The following is a 16,032-nucleotide window of genomic DNA, read 5'->3' on the forward strand; positions in this document are numbered from 1 at the left end:
CTGTACACACACACAGGGCCTGCACAATTCCAGTCCATGAGGGCCGCAAACAGGCACGGTTTTCAAGGTTGTCCTGAAAACCGGGCCTGTCTGCTGCCCTCGAGGACTGTACTGTTGCAGGCCTGACTGACTGTTTTGCACACCATCCCACTGTACTGTATACTGTATGTTCTTTAATAAAGGAGATGTTGCGTTTTGTATACTGTATTTTATGAATAAAGATTTTTTTTAATCACAGGTAAGACCATACTGTTGTGCTGAACTGTATTGTACATGTTTTGACCTGCTGTACTTAAATAAAGAAGATGTTGTTGTGTGTTTTTTAACTTGTATTTATACAGAAATGTTTTAACTTGCTGTACACACACACAGGACCTGCACAATTCCAGTCCCTGAGGGCCGCAAACAAGCACGGTTTTCAAGGTGGTCCTGAAAACCGGGCCTGTCTGCTGCCCTCGAGGACTGTACTGGTGCAGACTGTTTTGCACACCATCCCACTGTATATGTTTTGACCTGCCGTTCTTTAATAAAGGAGATGTTGCATTTTGTATATTTTATGAATAAAGAATTTGTTTTTAAAACATGTGACTGTAAACCATACTGACTGACTGGAAATGTTTTTACTTTCTATACATAAATGTTTTCACAACTGTAGCAGTAAACCATACACCTGTTGATGTTTTGAATTGCTGTGCACTTAAAATGTTTCTACATTGTACAGTATTTGTAAATAAATGTTTTTGTACTTACTCCACCAATAAAAGAACATGTTGATTTGATTTACATTGTTCCATTGGCTCCTTTGCTACTGTAACAAAATGCAGTGTTTCTAGAATGTACACTACTGTCCAGGCATACTGTACTGTATACTGTAGGCATGCTCAGTACAAGAGTATTAAAAAAAATAGAAGACACATACAGTACTGTACTGTATGTACTGGCACTGTATAGAAGACACATACTGTATGTACAGTACTGTAATACATGTAGAATAAATGCATAGTTTTTATTTTTTCGTGTTTATTACACAGTATACTGTTTATAAAAAAGTATTGTATACTGTACGGCCGGAAAACATCAGCATAGTGTACATCAGCCACTAAACTGTATACTCCGGTACCTGGGTTTTTAAATCCAATTCAGCAATGTGCAGGCATTGTTACACAAAGCAATATTATCCATCGAAATCCCTCAATTAGCCGTTATCATTTCTGAGGATAAACAAAAAGAAAAGTTTTACTGTAATGGTCTAAAGAAGTTCCCAGCCAGTCCCACCAATAATTTTCTCAGGGGGCGTCTCCTGTTCACATGCGCATGCGCCTACCGTCGATGTAATGACACGCATACTGTATGCGTTTCAAGAAAGTTCCAATGCGCATGCGCCTAGCGTTCCACCAATAGTTCAGTATCTGCAGTACAGTACTGTAGAAGCCGCTCAGCCAATAATATTGCTTACAGGAGAATCGCTTGACTTTTGAATTGCACCGATATTGATACTGTATTGTCAAAATAAAAAAAACACAGAAAATAATACGGCAACAATATTCACCATAGAATTTCCCATTCAGCTGGCGCCGGCGCCGGTCCACTGCCAGTCCAGCGTTCTTGATCATCCACGTCGATAGTTTGCAGCGGGACTAGTCCACCTGTAGTCAGCTGATGAGGCTGGAAATTGCTTAGGTACATGCAAGCTTGATCGAAACTGCACGCAAAATCCGGCTCAGGCTCAGGGTTGTCACTGACAGCGGGACCGTCATTGGAAGCCGGGGCTGGTGCATTGCTTGGCAGCGACTGTCGTTTCTTATTTGGTTTTAACACGACCCTTCGCCTTTTGCCGTCTGCATGATCGTAGATACAGGAAAAAGCCGGTGATACACACCAATACCCTCCAACAAATTGTGGCTCAATACGATAAAAACAGGGATCGCTACATAACCTTTTCCTTATTGCACGCTTCCACGTATGAGGAGCTGGCGAAAATTTGTAACATTCATAGTTTTCGATAAAATACCAATAAATTTGAGCAACTGTTGCCATCTTATGATCTGTTGCATTAATCGCAGCCCATATCAAATACGCGTAACTTCTGTCGGGTTTTTGGAAAGCGGGCTGCACTTGAACACGCATGGCGGGCGGCGGGTCTCTGGAGAATACTGTAACCGAAACTGGTCTTTGTCTTTCATATGAAAAGCCTAAATTGATACATTTTTGCAACCTCTTCCTTCAGTCTCAAGGCCAAGTTACAATAGGACACTGTGGTATCTTTTTTAAACGAAACACCTGCAAGTCGACACATTACTGACGTGCTTGCGCATTACAATTCATGAATATCTGCCATCTGGCGGACACGCAAAGAATTGCAACCTATTAAATCCGAACCATTCTCAATAAACGCATCAACCGCGCGTCAACCGCACATGACCCTCGGCTGGGAACGCAAAATGAATGCGGCATGCTCCAGGTGAAGTGCATCGCATTCCAGGAAAAAGCCAGGGAAAAACCGGCGATGTATTAGACTCAGATGTGCCGCAGCAGTATGGCTCTGTGCAGTCTGCCCGGGTATCCCGTTAAGGTACCAGCAAGTCTGCATAGAGTCTGTATTTCAAAGGGGAGAGGATGTCCAGAGGTGTGAAAAAGTTAGATGGGCGAGGAAAGGTGAATTCCCGTGGGGACACCTTTTGTAGTTGCCAGACTTGGTGGAGCCGGCTCCGTGGGTGGCAATGAGTTAGCCAGGAAGGATACAGCAATAGAGTCTTCTCCCCTTGGCTAAAATCATATTTCCTGCTCACCCGGCTTTCCGAGCCTGCTTGGCATGCCTACTCCACTGACATCAGCCGAGGGCCGAGCCCCTCTTTCTATTGGCTGGCGGGGAGGAATTTCCACACTCCGATTTGCTGCTCCTTCCCCCTCCGTTCTGGGGATAGCCCAGCGGAGTGTATGTAAGGTGCTCACCAGGAGAGCGAGTGTGCACAACCAATTAATTAAATCGATGAGGCTAGGGCGGGCTTTTCAAAATTGCTCTGTTTGAAATAACAGAGCAACCGGCTTCGTTTTGAAGCCTGAAAAGTTTGCCTTGCAGATTCTAAGTCAGACGCGAGGACCAAGTTATCAGAATTGACCTTAGTGGTCACGGCTGGGAACTGAAGCCATAAAGAGAACCAAGAGAACTGGGTGTATATCCAGGTCAGGGTAAGCTTTCCAAGCGGGAGCCCGGCACCTAGGGAAGCCTAGATTTTCCTCCCAGTAAGTGTATTTTTAATTGTTTCTTGTGTATTTTTCTTACCTGTATGTTGTACGTGAGTGTACCAAAATAAACGCAATTTGTTTTCACTATCTTGTTTTGCCCAATGAATGATCCCGGTAATATATAAATGGTGTCAAAAGTACCTGGTCTCCCATGAGTCTCTAATAACGCTTTAAAACAATAAAAATATGTATTTATATATAAAATTGGGAAGCAGAAATTCATGTTCTAACTTCCTAGGAAACCAAACAGACAATGATTTGCTTTAAGCGTGATTACTTTGATTTTATTATGGCAGTTCCATTTTAAAGTTGTTTACAAAATTTAGCTTTTTGTCAACTTTTTAAACTAAATTAGACATACTATTTAGTCACAAAGACTATTGACTATTTTTAGCATTCATTTCAATGTGTACTTTACTTTTATCAATGAATGGCCTCTTTCAGGTGTTCCTCTGCCTTTAAATAATTAAATTGGTATTGACGAGGCAAAAAACATGACTTATTCATAAAGAAGAGTATTTTACAAATAGCAATACAATTTTATTGCTGTCCATTGCCTTATTGCCACAAAACCAAAAGCTGACTCAGACATTCACAGAAATAGCTGCACTCCAGTCAATGCCTGAAATACTTAATGCTGCATGTAACAGGCCTATAAATAAAAAAACAGATGAAAAATATGTTCAAAGGTAGTAGCTGACTAGTAAGTCCAGAAAGTCAAACTGCTTTTACCATCTTTTTCCAGCTCTCAGATCAGAATTGCCTTGGCATTGTGTCTGCTATTGCCGACTCCTTTGTGCAGCCGCCAAGCCTTTTTGCATAATTTTCCTGACAAATAGTTCACTCATGAATATTTCAGCCATGCTTTTACAAGCTGTAGAAGCTGTGTGCCCCCGGCAGAGAGTTATAGTTCCCATCTACAGGAGAATAATTTTAGCTTTTAAATACTTCGCGAGGACCGATGACGTAAATTCAGTGGGCATTTGCTTCATGCAATATTAGCGCAAAACATGTTTATTTCAGAGGAGTCCTGCCTCCTTTTTTCCAACACGTGTTTGCATGCTGAATAATTTTTTTCGGACTTAAGTGGTTGTATTGAAGTGTAAAATAATATCCTATTATGTTGCAACAGGAGTCAACATAATCCTTTTACTACAAAAAACAAACAAAGATGCCCAAAGGTACTTCCCATGTGACAAAAATACACAGTGCAATATACCTATATATTCTCTTGAAAAAGGGTCATTCATTTCAACCATTTGGCCAAAGCGTCTTAAGCCTGCTGCCACTTCAAGGCATAACCGTTAGCAGGTCCTAACACTCCCTGAGTTAAAATTCTTATTTACCTCCATAATTAGGGGAAGAATGATCAGCATTGGATATGTCATAACCCAGCAAGATGAAACTGACCTGCTAACTTGGAAAGTGTAATACATGGGTAAGGCTGGGGGTGGGGGAAGGGAGAGAGGGTACCCTCGCAACAGCTAAGAATATGTTCTGTGGTGCTTCTATCTGGGGTAGATATGAACTAATACTTGTGAGAGAAAGGGACCCCAATGGAGAGCACTCAAACAGATGCACAGAATACACAGAACAAAAGAAAAGTGTATGTGTTGATAGGTAATATGTACACGATAAAAAACATTTATTGGAGTCTTAACTCAATATTAAAATGAAGTAGGACGCTAAGTGCCCAAATAATTGAGACTCAATAGAGCCAAAAAATTGAAACTTGGAAAGTGGGAGGGACCACTAACCTCCCAAAAACAGCTGAGACCAGCTGCACATAGTTAATAAATACACAGATACCCAACAAACTCTGAGAAACCCCAAACATTACCATATATATATTATATATATAATATATATATATATATATATATATATATATATATATATATATATATAGACAAACAAACAAAAAAGTAGCGCCAATTAATAGTGATACTGTGCTATAATGTGAACATTTAAAAATATGTAATATATATATATATATATATATATATATATATATATATATATATATATATATTGTAAAATAAAGTGATAATCATAAAAATATATATAAATCTGCAAATACTTAATGATCACAAAATGACTAGTTCAAACAACCAATGAAAGAAACAATTGAATATAACACATTAATGTAACAAAATGAATTGTGATAATTGAAATATATAAAAACCAGTCCCAATTAAAAGTCCAAAGGATATATAGAATAAAATCCAATAGAAGGGGAACTTCAGGCTGCTCTCAAACGGATGAACCACATCCAGTGGAACCTGTAGAAAAGAAAAGAGGAGAGAGCGCACGCCCCATAGCGTAAAATAGTAACAATTTATTGGGGGGGGATGGGAGAGGGAGAGGGATAAGAATCGATTCTTATCCCTCTCCCATCCCCCCCAATAAATTGTTACTATTTTACGCTATGGGGCGTGCGCGCTCTCCTCTTTTCTCATATCTATATACAGTGGTTGACAAATCACCAAAAAATCTACTCGCCACACAAAAAAATCTACTCGCCACCTAGTACCAAACGTGTGCTGCTTGGGCCAATATTTACTCGCCCGGGGGTTAAATCCACTCGCCCGGGGCGAGCAAATGTATAGGTTTGTCGAACACTGTCTATATATATGTATGTATGTGTGTATGTATGTGTGTGTGTCAAAAGGAGTGCTAGTGGGCATGGCTAAATGTATACAACAAACAAAGATGCCCAAAGCTACTTACCCTTTGGCCAAAGCGTCTTAAGCTTGTTGCCACTTCAAGGCATGACCGTTAGCTGTTTTTGGGAGGTTAGTGCCCCTTCCCCCCCAAGGTTTAAGCTCGCCCCTCCCCACTTTCCAAGTTGGCAGGTAAGTTTCATTTTGCTGGGTTACTCCAGATCCAATGCTGATCAGTCTTCCCCAATTTATAGAGGTAATTAAGAATTTTATCTCAGGGAGTGTTAGGACCTGCTAACGGTCATGCCTTGAAGTGACAGCCAGCTGAAGACGCTTTGACTAAAGGGTTGAACTGAATGACCTTTTTTCAAGAGAATATATAGGTATTGCACTGTGTATTTTAGTCACATTGGAAGTAGCTTTGGGCATCTTTGTTTTTTGTTGTATACATTTAGCCACACCCACGCCACGCCCACGCCTCCTTTTGACACTTATATACACACACACACACACACATATATATATATATATGCAAATATAACTGTATGCTTATCTGCATGTCTTAGGCAGGTCTGCAACCCCGCCTTTCCCCATCATCACCCAGCATACAGCACTTCCACTGCAGCAAGGGATTCTGGGAAATGACATGCAAATGAGCACACAGTGCCACTTTTTGCCTCAATAACCATTTTTAACGTGGTTCCCTATAGGCTTAAGCTTGCTGCATGGTCACAGCTTTGAGCACAGCCAGGGTTAAGGTGCATACCCAGATATATATATATATATATATATATATATATATATATATATAGTTTGTGGTACTGTTTGGGGTTTCTCAGAGCTTGTTGGGTATCTGTGAGTTTAATAATCCTTTTACTATTGTAATGGAGCGATCATCGCAGTTATAAGGCTATACTTATAATGCAATATGACATATTGATATTTTGTTAAATTTTGACGGTCAATTTATTATTTTTGCCATGTTGTATGTGCTCCATAGAGTGCCCTGAGGCTATCTACACACAAAGGAAATATGCCACATACAACCATCTTTAATAACAGAATATCACAGTTGTTGGTTGAATGATTTACCCCATAGAAAATTTGCATTGTATAGTGAACTTGAATTAGTAGAAATTTGCTTTGCTTTACTTCTTCCATATCCACCATCATAACCCTCTAACCCTAAGGCTGATCAACTGATGACCCACAGTCTGGACATAGCTCCCAAGTGCTTTCGAGTCAGCTCCTGATAGTGCATTTGAGTCAAAGAATACAGAAGAAGAAATCAATGCCAAGCATTAAACAACCATGAGATGCAATACATAGGAGGATAAATAGAAACTAGAAAAGACAGGGCACATGAAAGACAGAGAGGGAGGTATTTAATATTGCTGTTCTGTTGCTTTGTGTGCCCACATGAGTATGAGGAGCCTTTTATGTGAATAAGTTGTTCCTTTGGAAAACATTGCTTAAGCTATTAGTGCTGCCCAAAGGGGAGTCCTGGCATTTCAAGAGGAAAGAAGGGGCATGTTGTAAATCAGCAGTTATACTTTTATTTGGAGTAATATTTTAAATAGAGATGTTCAGTTCGCCTGGTAATTTTGGATTTGGTTTAACCTCTTGAAATGAATTTGGGTTAATGATTAAGTAATACTGTATTTACAAAGTCTAAATAGTAATGAAATATTAATGACAATTCCCCTGGGGCCATATTTACCATTTCTTATATAAAACAATATTCTATTAATTCCAGACACTCACAGGGCTTGCTAACAACATTTAAAAAAAAATTAATTAGATATCAACTAAAACGGTTCAAAATTTTGAAATTGAAATACATTTTTAAGCAAACCCCATTAGTGCCTGCCATTAATGGGGTGTTGTTTTGTAGCTAAGCATCAGAGCACCCAGGTGATAACTGCCTTTTTTTGTGGCCTACATTTTAAGCTGTATTTCGAGTTTGAGCACTGGGGGTGTAGCCACGGTCTTCATCATTCCAAACCGTGTGAGATTGGGGCCACTCAGATTTTGATTCTCAGGAGTCACCATCTCTAGTTTAATTCTACCTGCTATGAAACTATACCCCACAAAATGTCATCAGATTTACAGAAGAATATTGTCAGATAGTATCCAATGGGATTGAGGGCCATGTTTAGTAAGCAGTCTTCTGCTATATGGTACCTTCCAAGACTATATAACATTTGACACCATTTTAAGTCAACGGGCTGTAGGTTTCTTCTAGCACGCTGAGAACTTTCTGATCAAAGATGACTGACTGGTAAATATTGGCCTTATTGCTTCGATAAATAGGTTTGCAAGTTTGGGGGAAAGGGGCGGTTGTTCGTTTTTTCCCCAGCTTCGCAGTCGGGAGACTAGCCACGTTTTCCTATAGGTAGCTATGTAATAATTTGCTACTGTACTTAAGCTTTTTCCAAAAAACAAATCGACTACTTTAAAAAAAACCTGAAGTAGATCATTGTTATTCTTAAGGCTAAGTCCCCGCTAGGGCTGAGCGGGCGGCGCTTGCGGAGGAGACTTACATATATAGATATATATAAGTCCCCGTTCACGCGGTGCGCGGGGCGCTCGTGGACGTGCACACACGCTCAGCAGCGATCGGCGCTTATCAAAACAAAAAATGTATACTTACCGTGCGCTCAGCTGGCCCGCAAAACTCCCCCCTCCCCCGCGTACAATAGGACACCCGGCGCTCATGCTGGGAGCGCTCTCCAAGCATGAGCGCGCTCAGCGCCAGCGGGGCCCTAGCCTAATTCGGAAGCACAATGTGAAAAAGTGCTTCCACGCATCTCTGGGTAGGCATTATTTCCATGTTTAAATCACTTACAGTACCATAAGTCAATCCTTCAGACTGTCCCTAATAGGATACTGCCTTTTGCTGGACTTTTAGGTAAGAAGTATGTGATTTTAATTAAATCAAACTTCTACTACATAAATCAGATGAGATTAAAAAAGCATAACATGAATCCAGAATGTATGAATTAACATTCATCTTTCAGCTTTTTTTGTCTTTGTCAGAAGAACGATTGTTTTCGCAATATCAAAAGCTTGATGGCAAGATGGCGGCTAATTCCCTTCAAAAGAATTCTAAAGATAAAAGTTTCGTGATTTTTTTCCTCGTTCTCTTTGTTTTTTCATTCTGTATATCAGTGAAGAAGGAATCATTGAAAACAATTATATATAGTTGTAATTAACCTTCAATGAATACAGTATAATTATACAGAAAAATACCAAACATGTTAATTACTGCTGTTGCACTAATAATTCCAGTTGCTTGACATTGATTTGATACTAACACACACAAGCTACTTTAGTAAACATATGAATATTCTGTACGCACTGTGCCTTATGATTGTTTACATACTGTAAATGTGCTTTTCTGTGTGTTGCTTACTAACTGGCAAAGCTGTCATTCAATTTTGTGCGTTTCCATAACCATATATGTGTTCGTTGATAACATATTTGGGGGAAAATCCTTATGCGTAGCAGAGTTGCTTTTTTCAGATACTTTCATGCTTTGATTTTAATAATGTTTTTATCAACTAAAATCTGTACCTTGGCAAGTCCAATTCTACAAACTTCCTTCATGAATATAGACATTATGAACCATTTGGATTCTTGTTACAAAAATGTGAGCTGAGGAGAGTAGCCGTGACGATGTTTTGGAGGAGCTACACGGAAATATGAGGGGGGTGGGGGGGGGGGGCTGTTCAATAACCTTAATACCACAATCATTTCATTTTACACACACATTGAGGACATACGGTAAAAAAAGTTATTCCTTTTACAGTCTTCAAAAACGTTTTTTATTTAATGTGCAATCGTAAAAGAGGAAGAATATATTGTACCGCATTATTAAGCTTCATACATAAAATACTACACTATATAGGTAAAATACACATTTGTTACTATCTTGGAGAAATAACTGATGCCTATTCCATTTTTCCAAAGCATTGAGCGGGTGTATATCCGAGTAGACTTACGAATAGTAAGAAACATGAGCAACAAATGACGTGAGAGTGTAGCAAAAAGCATATTTAATTCAGTGCAATAAAAATTCCACTGCCATAAATGGGATTAGCCACAACACTATTCTGTAGGAGTGCATGGATACTTTCTTCCTAATCCCACGTTTGTTTTGCTCCTTTTAATGAATGGCCATTAATTTCTGCGAAGAAGTATTTAACCTGGTCAGTATGATTCACCACCCTGTTGAGTGACCTCATTTGGTTAGATGAGCTAATGTTAATTTAATGCTTCTTAAAGGTAAAGGATGGAACACGGTTTAGACGGATATCTTTTTTCACTGCCACACTGTTAATGAACATGGTTCAACGAGTGATAATTTGTAATATCACCCATCAATATTGACCTTCATCAGCAACATCTTTATGAAGATAGTAGTGAAAAATCACCATGTGTATTTGTACAATGCAATAAGCAATCTCAGGAGGCACATAAATGAAAGTGCAAGTTTGGGAATGTTTGGGGATTGTGGAGAGGCTAGTTAATTAGATTTATTTATATTAGAAAAGAGGGGATATGATAACTATATACAAATATATTCGGGGGCCAATACAAGGAGCTTTCCAAAGAACTATTCATCCCACAGGCAGTACAAAGGACTCGGGCCATCCCTTAAGATTGGAAGAAAGGAGATTTCACCAGCCACAAAGGAAAGGGTTCTTTACAGTAAGGGCAGTTAAAATGTGGAATTCATTACCCATGGAGACTGTGATGTCAGATACAATAGATTTGTTCAAAAAAAGATCGGACATCTTTTTAGAAAGGAAAAGTATACAGGGATATACCAAATAAGTATACATGGGAAGATGTTGATCCAGGGATTAATCCGATTGCCAATTCTTGGAGTCAGGAAGGAATTTATTTTTCCCCTTATGAGATATCATTGGATGATGTGACCCTGGGCTTTTTTGTTTGCCTTCCTCTGAATCAATAAGTAAGTATAGTTATAGGATAAAGTATCTGTTGTCTAAATTTAGCATAGGTTGAACTTGATGGACGTACGTCTTTTTTCAACCTCATCTACTATGTAAAAATAAACTATAAAGAACTATAGCATTATATAACGCACGTTATAAACCAGTTTCACGTCTTTACCCAAAAATGACACATTTTCTGTTTTCCACACTGGGACTTCACATTTATATCATTTGTTTTTTCTCTCAAACTAAACGTATTTTACAATGAATCCTTTTTTAAGTAAAATTATCTGGCTGACTTTATTATTATTATTTTTAGGAACTGCAATGCTGGTACAGATGGTTGTTCGATATTCCAAAGCCGCAGTGCTTCTGGAGACCCAGACAAGAGCCATCAATAAATGCTTGAAGCATAGGTGTTTACGGACAATAACGTCTGATTTTAATGCGAACACAAACGTGTCAAATACGGTGGAGTTGCTTGGTAGGCTTTACCCTCGTGATGATTATACCAATGTCATGAGCAAAATCCTTTCAAAGGTGGGAAAAAACTTGCACAATCAGAGGTACCATCCCTTGTGGCTGATAAAAGAGAGGATCAAGAATCATTTCTACAAGCAATACCTAGGGCGCTTTGGAAATCCGCTCTTCTCTGTCTACGATGATTTGTGCCCTTTGGTCACAGTAGAGCAGAACTTTAATAGCTTGCTCATTCCATTGGACCATCCCAGTAGAAAAAAGGGAGACAACTACTATTTGAATCGCACTCACATGCTCCGTGCTCACACCTCAGCCCATCAGTGGGACTTGATGCATTCAGGACTGGATGCATTCCTAGCTGTGGGAGATGTTTACCGCCGTGATGAGATTGACAGAAGTCATTACCCAGTGTTCCATCAGATGGAAGGAGTTTGTCTCTTCTCAAACCATGAGGTAAACATATTGAGCCGTATTTACTTAATTATACCAAGTCACATCACTGACTTAATTAAATCTCAACTGGGTCACATACCTTAGCAATACTTTTTCAATATACACTAACACTAAGTGCACAGATGTGTTGAGGCAAACATTATAAAATGGACCTCAAATACCTCCCAGCTAATATTTAAGATGCCATAAAACTACAAGACGTACCAGTTTTCAGGTTCAGCAATAAACTACAATTTTGTTCCCACATACAGTATTTTGTTTTGATTTACTTGTAAAAATGAAAATGCATTGACCAATATTTGGTAACTGTTTGTTTGAGCAATAACTGGAAAATAGGTTTAAGAGCAAAATATAAAAAGTAGCCTAAATCAATATTGATTCTCTTTCAAGTAATTCCTTCTGTTTTAAATGATTTGTTATCGAATAGAATAAAGACACTCAGAGTGCAACAGCAGGAACGTTGGGGATAAGGAAGAAGATAGGCTAAGGTTGTCATATATAGTGTGTAGATTGGTTGGTAGGGGCATGGATAAGAGAATTTATAGAAGCAGCTAGGAAAATGTAGAATTACTAATGGGAGTATGTAAATGAAAGAAAACACTAAAACCAAAATGTGCGCATACATTTTTTTATAGCTACGATTCTACGAAAACGGAATATTTTCATAATGGTAGCATATTATTCATGTTGATTATAACCAAGGTGTTTCAGAGGACTTACCTTTAGACATGGTTAATTGAGCAACCTTAATACACACACACAATACTTGGCTGACTTTCAAATGCACATTATGCAGGCTTATAGTATAGTTCTTTAATGTTTATAGAAATCTATATACCAATGCAATTGTGAAGTGACATTGGCTCAATTGCTCCATTTTGTATGCCTTGTGGGAAAGCTTTTTTTGGGGGTAGTGCCAATAGGAGGAGTTAGGTAGGCGTTACATGATGTAAACAAATACTTGCAGAGGCAAGAAAAGTGTGAATTGTCAATGTAGTTAAAATGTAGCTTTTACTGATAACTCATATTAAGAAATGTAAAGGAAGCAATAACGTATAGAGAACACAAAAGTTAATAACATTTAAATTAGGTGAATCACAAAACCCACACCCGATGGACACTGGGATGGTACCCACAGTCCCAAACTTTTATTTGTACAACTGGTGCAGTGAGTGTGTGAAAGGATCATAAAGAGATAATCCCTAAAAAGCTGATCACAGGGAAATCAAATGTAACGCTTGGTTACTCTGAAGTGAGGATCCTGAAAGAGATATGAAAGAGGTGTGAACAACTCCGAAATTTAGTGTGTTTGCACATTTATGAGCAAACGGGACCGTTTTTTAACCGTCTCTGTTATCAAATGTAGGTTATGTTATTCCTGAAGGGAGTTATGTTCTTGTACCACTTTATGTGGTCTTATTCCTCAGAGATTTCTACTTGGGGAAAGACCCGTGATACCAGGGAACAGTTCAGTATATTACTCAACTATTCATTAATCCTGTCGTCATACTACTCAGGCTATTCACACATACAGTATGGTAAAAAAAATCTGCCCTGCTCCTGACTTTAATTTCTGAAGAGTAGACCACATGAAGTGGTATGAATACATGACTCCCATCAGGATTATTGCAGTCTGGACTTTATAAACAGAGACAGTTAAAAACGGGTCCTGTTTGCCTTTAAATGAAGGCCTGTTTAGTGTACCACACAACCACCCAACTACTCCTGTGATCATATTACCCAGGCCACTCTTGTACAGTATAAGGTGAAAAACCTGTTCTGTTCCTCCTGATATTAATCTCTGAGGAGTTAATTAGTACATGTACATAACGCCCCTCAGGAATAATATATCTTGAAACTTTATAACAGAGACTTAAAAACCAGTCCTGTTTGCTCATACATGTGCAAACACACAAAGCCACTAAGAATTGTTAACACCTCTTTCATATCTATGTAAGGATCTTCACCTCAGAGTAACCAAGCGTTACCTTTGACTTCCTTTGATTTCCCTATGATCAGTTTTTTAGGGATCATCCCATTAGGAACCTTTCATACACTCACTGCACCAGATGTACAAATAAAAGTTTTATTAACTTTTGTGTTGTCTATACATCATTGATTCCCTTACATTCCTTAATTCGAGTTTTCAGTAAAAGCTAAGTTTTAACTACATTAACAATTCACCAGTTGAATCTTAGTGGTGCAAAATAGGGGCCCTTTTTCTTGCTTCTGCAAGTGTTTGTTTATACTGCCCAATTTGCTCCTCCTAGCACCATTTCAACTGCACATCAGACTGGAGCAAGAGCTCCCCTTCCCCTATATCCACAGGGCCTTGTAGATTTAAATTTATCAACACTGTATCACACAATAATCGCCTATGTTATGTTTTTTTAAGCAGTAGGATTTTGAGGTATAATGTCTACTGAAGATAATATCTCGTGAGTAGACATGAAATTACGATAATATAATGCAATGTGCTAAATATATTGATTACTAAAGGAAATGAACACTTTCAACATTTGGTTATTTTTTTCTTGTGATGAGCAAAATGCTGACACTGGTGGTCATATCATATGCATTACATACATTTCTAGCATTATTTACAATATGTGATAATTTTCACCATGAAGGCCAAGCATACAATACACTGTATCTTCAAGAACCTGATATACTAAAAATCACACGGTTTTCCCAAAGTCATACAGTATTGCCCACATTTACTAAACAGTGGTATTCCGTATGGGCTGGAAGGTGTCTTCCAGCACTGCTAGAGCACCACATAATAAACATGGCCCATTATTCTGGCACATGTCTTAAGTCCACAGTTTCCACATCTAGAACTCGGTGCCTTTTCGTAAAACCACATATCCAGTAAGACATGGACAATGAGATTATTAATATTTTTTTTTTTAGAAACCGTATATCTGAGCTCAAAATAATGATGATAATTATTATAGAATAGTAGACAATTATTTTGTGCAAGCCTTTATTAAAAGAACACACTTTTGTTTACATTCCAAGGTATTCCACATAAGCATAACGATCTATCCCGTAATGACAACAAATGCATCATAATATTAGGAAACCAGCCAATCCTACTACTCACACCCACGTCACCCCGGCATTTATCTGGCATCTGTGGCATGAATGTTTTGCTCACTTTCCTACTATTTTTTATTTTTTTTGTATTACGACTGTTCTTTTTTAGAAGAAATTAGAACTTCCTGCCAGGGAGCAGTAGAATGAGACTTCACAAAAATGCAATATACTGTATAAATAATAGCTTCTGCAATGTCTAGGATGTTCTGGACGTTTGTGGTGGCATATAATAAAATACCAGAGCCAAGTCAAAGCCAATAATCTTCACTCACAAAAATGCCTTTTCTACAGTACATAACCGAACTGTGCCTTTCTGTTACAGCTGAAAAGTATGTGAATACGTAATATCTTTTCTAGAACACTGTGTGAGGTTTTAACATTGTACAGTAATTAAATTTGCTTAGCGCAGCAGGGAGAGGGGTATGAAGGAAATTGTAAATGTTCAGGAAGTTAATAACAATTGAACAAAATAGTTTTATAATCTTAATCAGGAAACACAGTAGACCAGTGGTGGGCAAACTGGGGGCCGCACAAGATTTTTTTTGGGGGGGCGGGGCAGTCACAGAGGCCCTGCACTCTTCCCCAAGGCATTTAAATTAAATGCTGGGGAAAAGCGCAAAGCCTCTGCAACTCAACTTACCGAGATTAAGCCGGCTTGGGGATGCGGCGTCAAACGATGCTGTGGGTTATGTGACGTCACATGACCCCGCAGCATCATTTGACGCTGCACTAAGGTAAGGGGAGGGGGCGCGAGCACTGGGGGAGAGCAGGCAGGGGGGTGCAGCAACAAAAGTTTGCAGGCCAGTACAGGCCAGTTGTATAACTTTACACACTTAGTCCCCTTGTAAATAACTTTGCAATTAGTTTGCATTTGCAATAAGTCCTTGTTATTGTTACTACTTTAGTGTTAGTCAGTGGTGGGACCAGGGCTGCCTTCATGCAATAGAATTTGTTGTGGTAGTGTGGGAAGAGACAGATGAACAAGAACAGTATGTGTTGATATTTTCTTATAATGACCTAACAAGGGAAGTCATTACAGTTGCTGCTCATACGCAGGTCTTAGAATCTCTCCATTGCAAAATGGAACATAGACTACAGAACTAGACCGTTTCAAGAGTTGTTTTTTG

General features: G+C 38.8%; 1 protein-coding gene across 7 annotated transcripts in view; it reads left to right on the forward strand.

The window, feature by feature from the left end:
• FARS2 (phenylalanyl-tRNA synthetase 2, mitochondrial) overlaps positions 1-16,032 on the forward strand; it is a 507,148-nt gene that overhangs the window by 133,020 nt on the left and 358,096 nt on the right. For all 7 annotated transcript variants that reach the window (XR_012799135.1, XM_075585788.1, XM_075585794.1 and 4 more), the window contains exon 3: positions 11,193-11,806. Coding sequence is in view for 6 of the 7 variants with exons in the window: in XM_075585788.1 (XP_075441903.1) it covers positions 11,193-11,806 (614 nt within the window). In the remaining variant the exon portion in view is untranslated. The remainder of the gene's footprint in view (positions 1-11,192; positions 11,807-16,032) is intronic.

This window comes from Ascaphus truei, chromosome 2 (assembly GCF_040206685.1).
Source record: "Ascaphus truei isolate aAscTru1 chromosome 2, aAscTru1.hap1, whole genome shotgun sequence".
NCBI classification, from domain to species: Eukaryota; Metazoa; Chordata; class Amphibia; order Anura; family Ascaphidae; genus Ascaphus; species Ascaphus truei.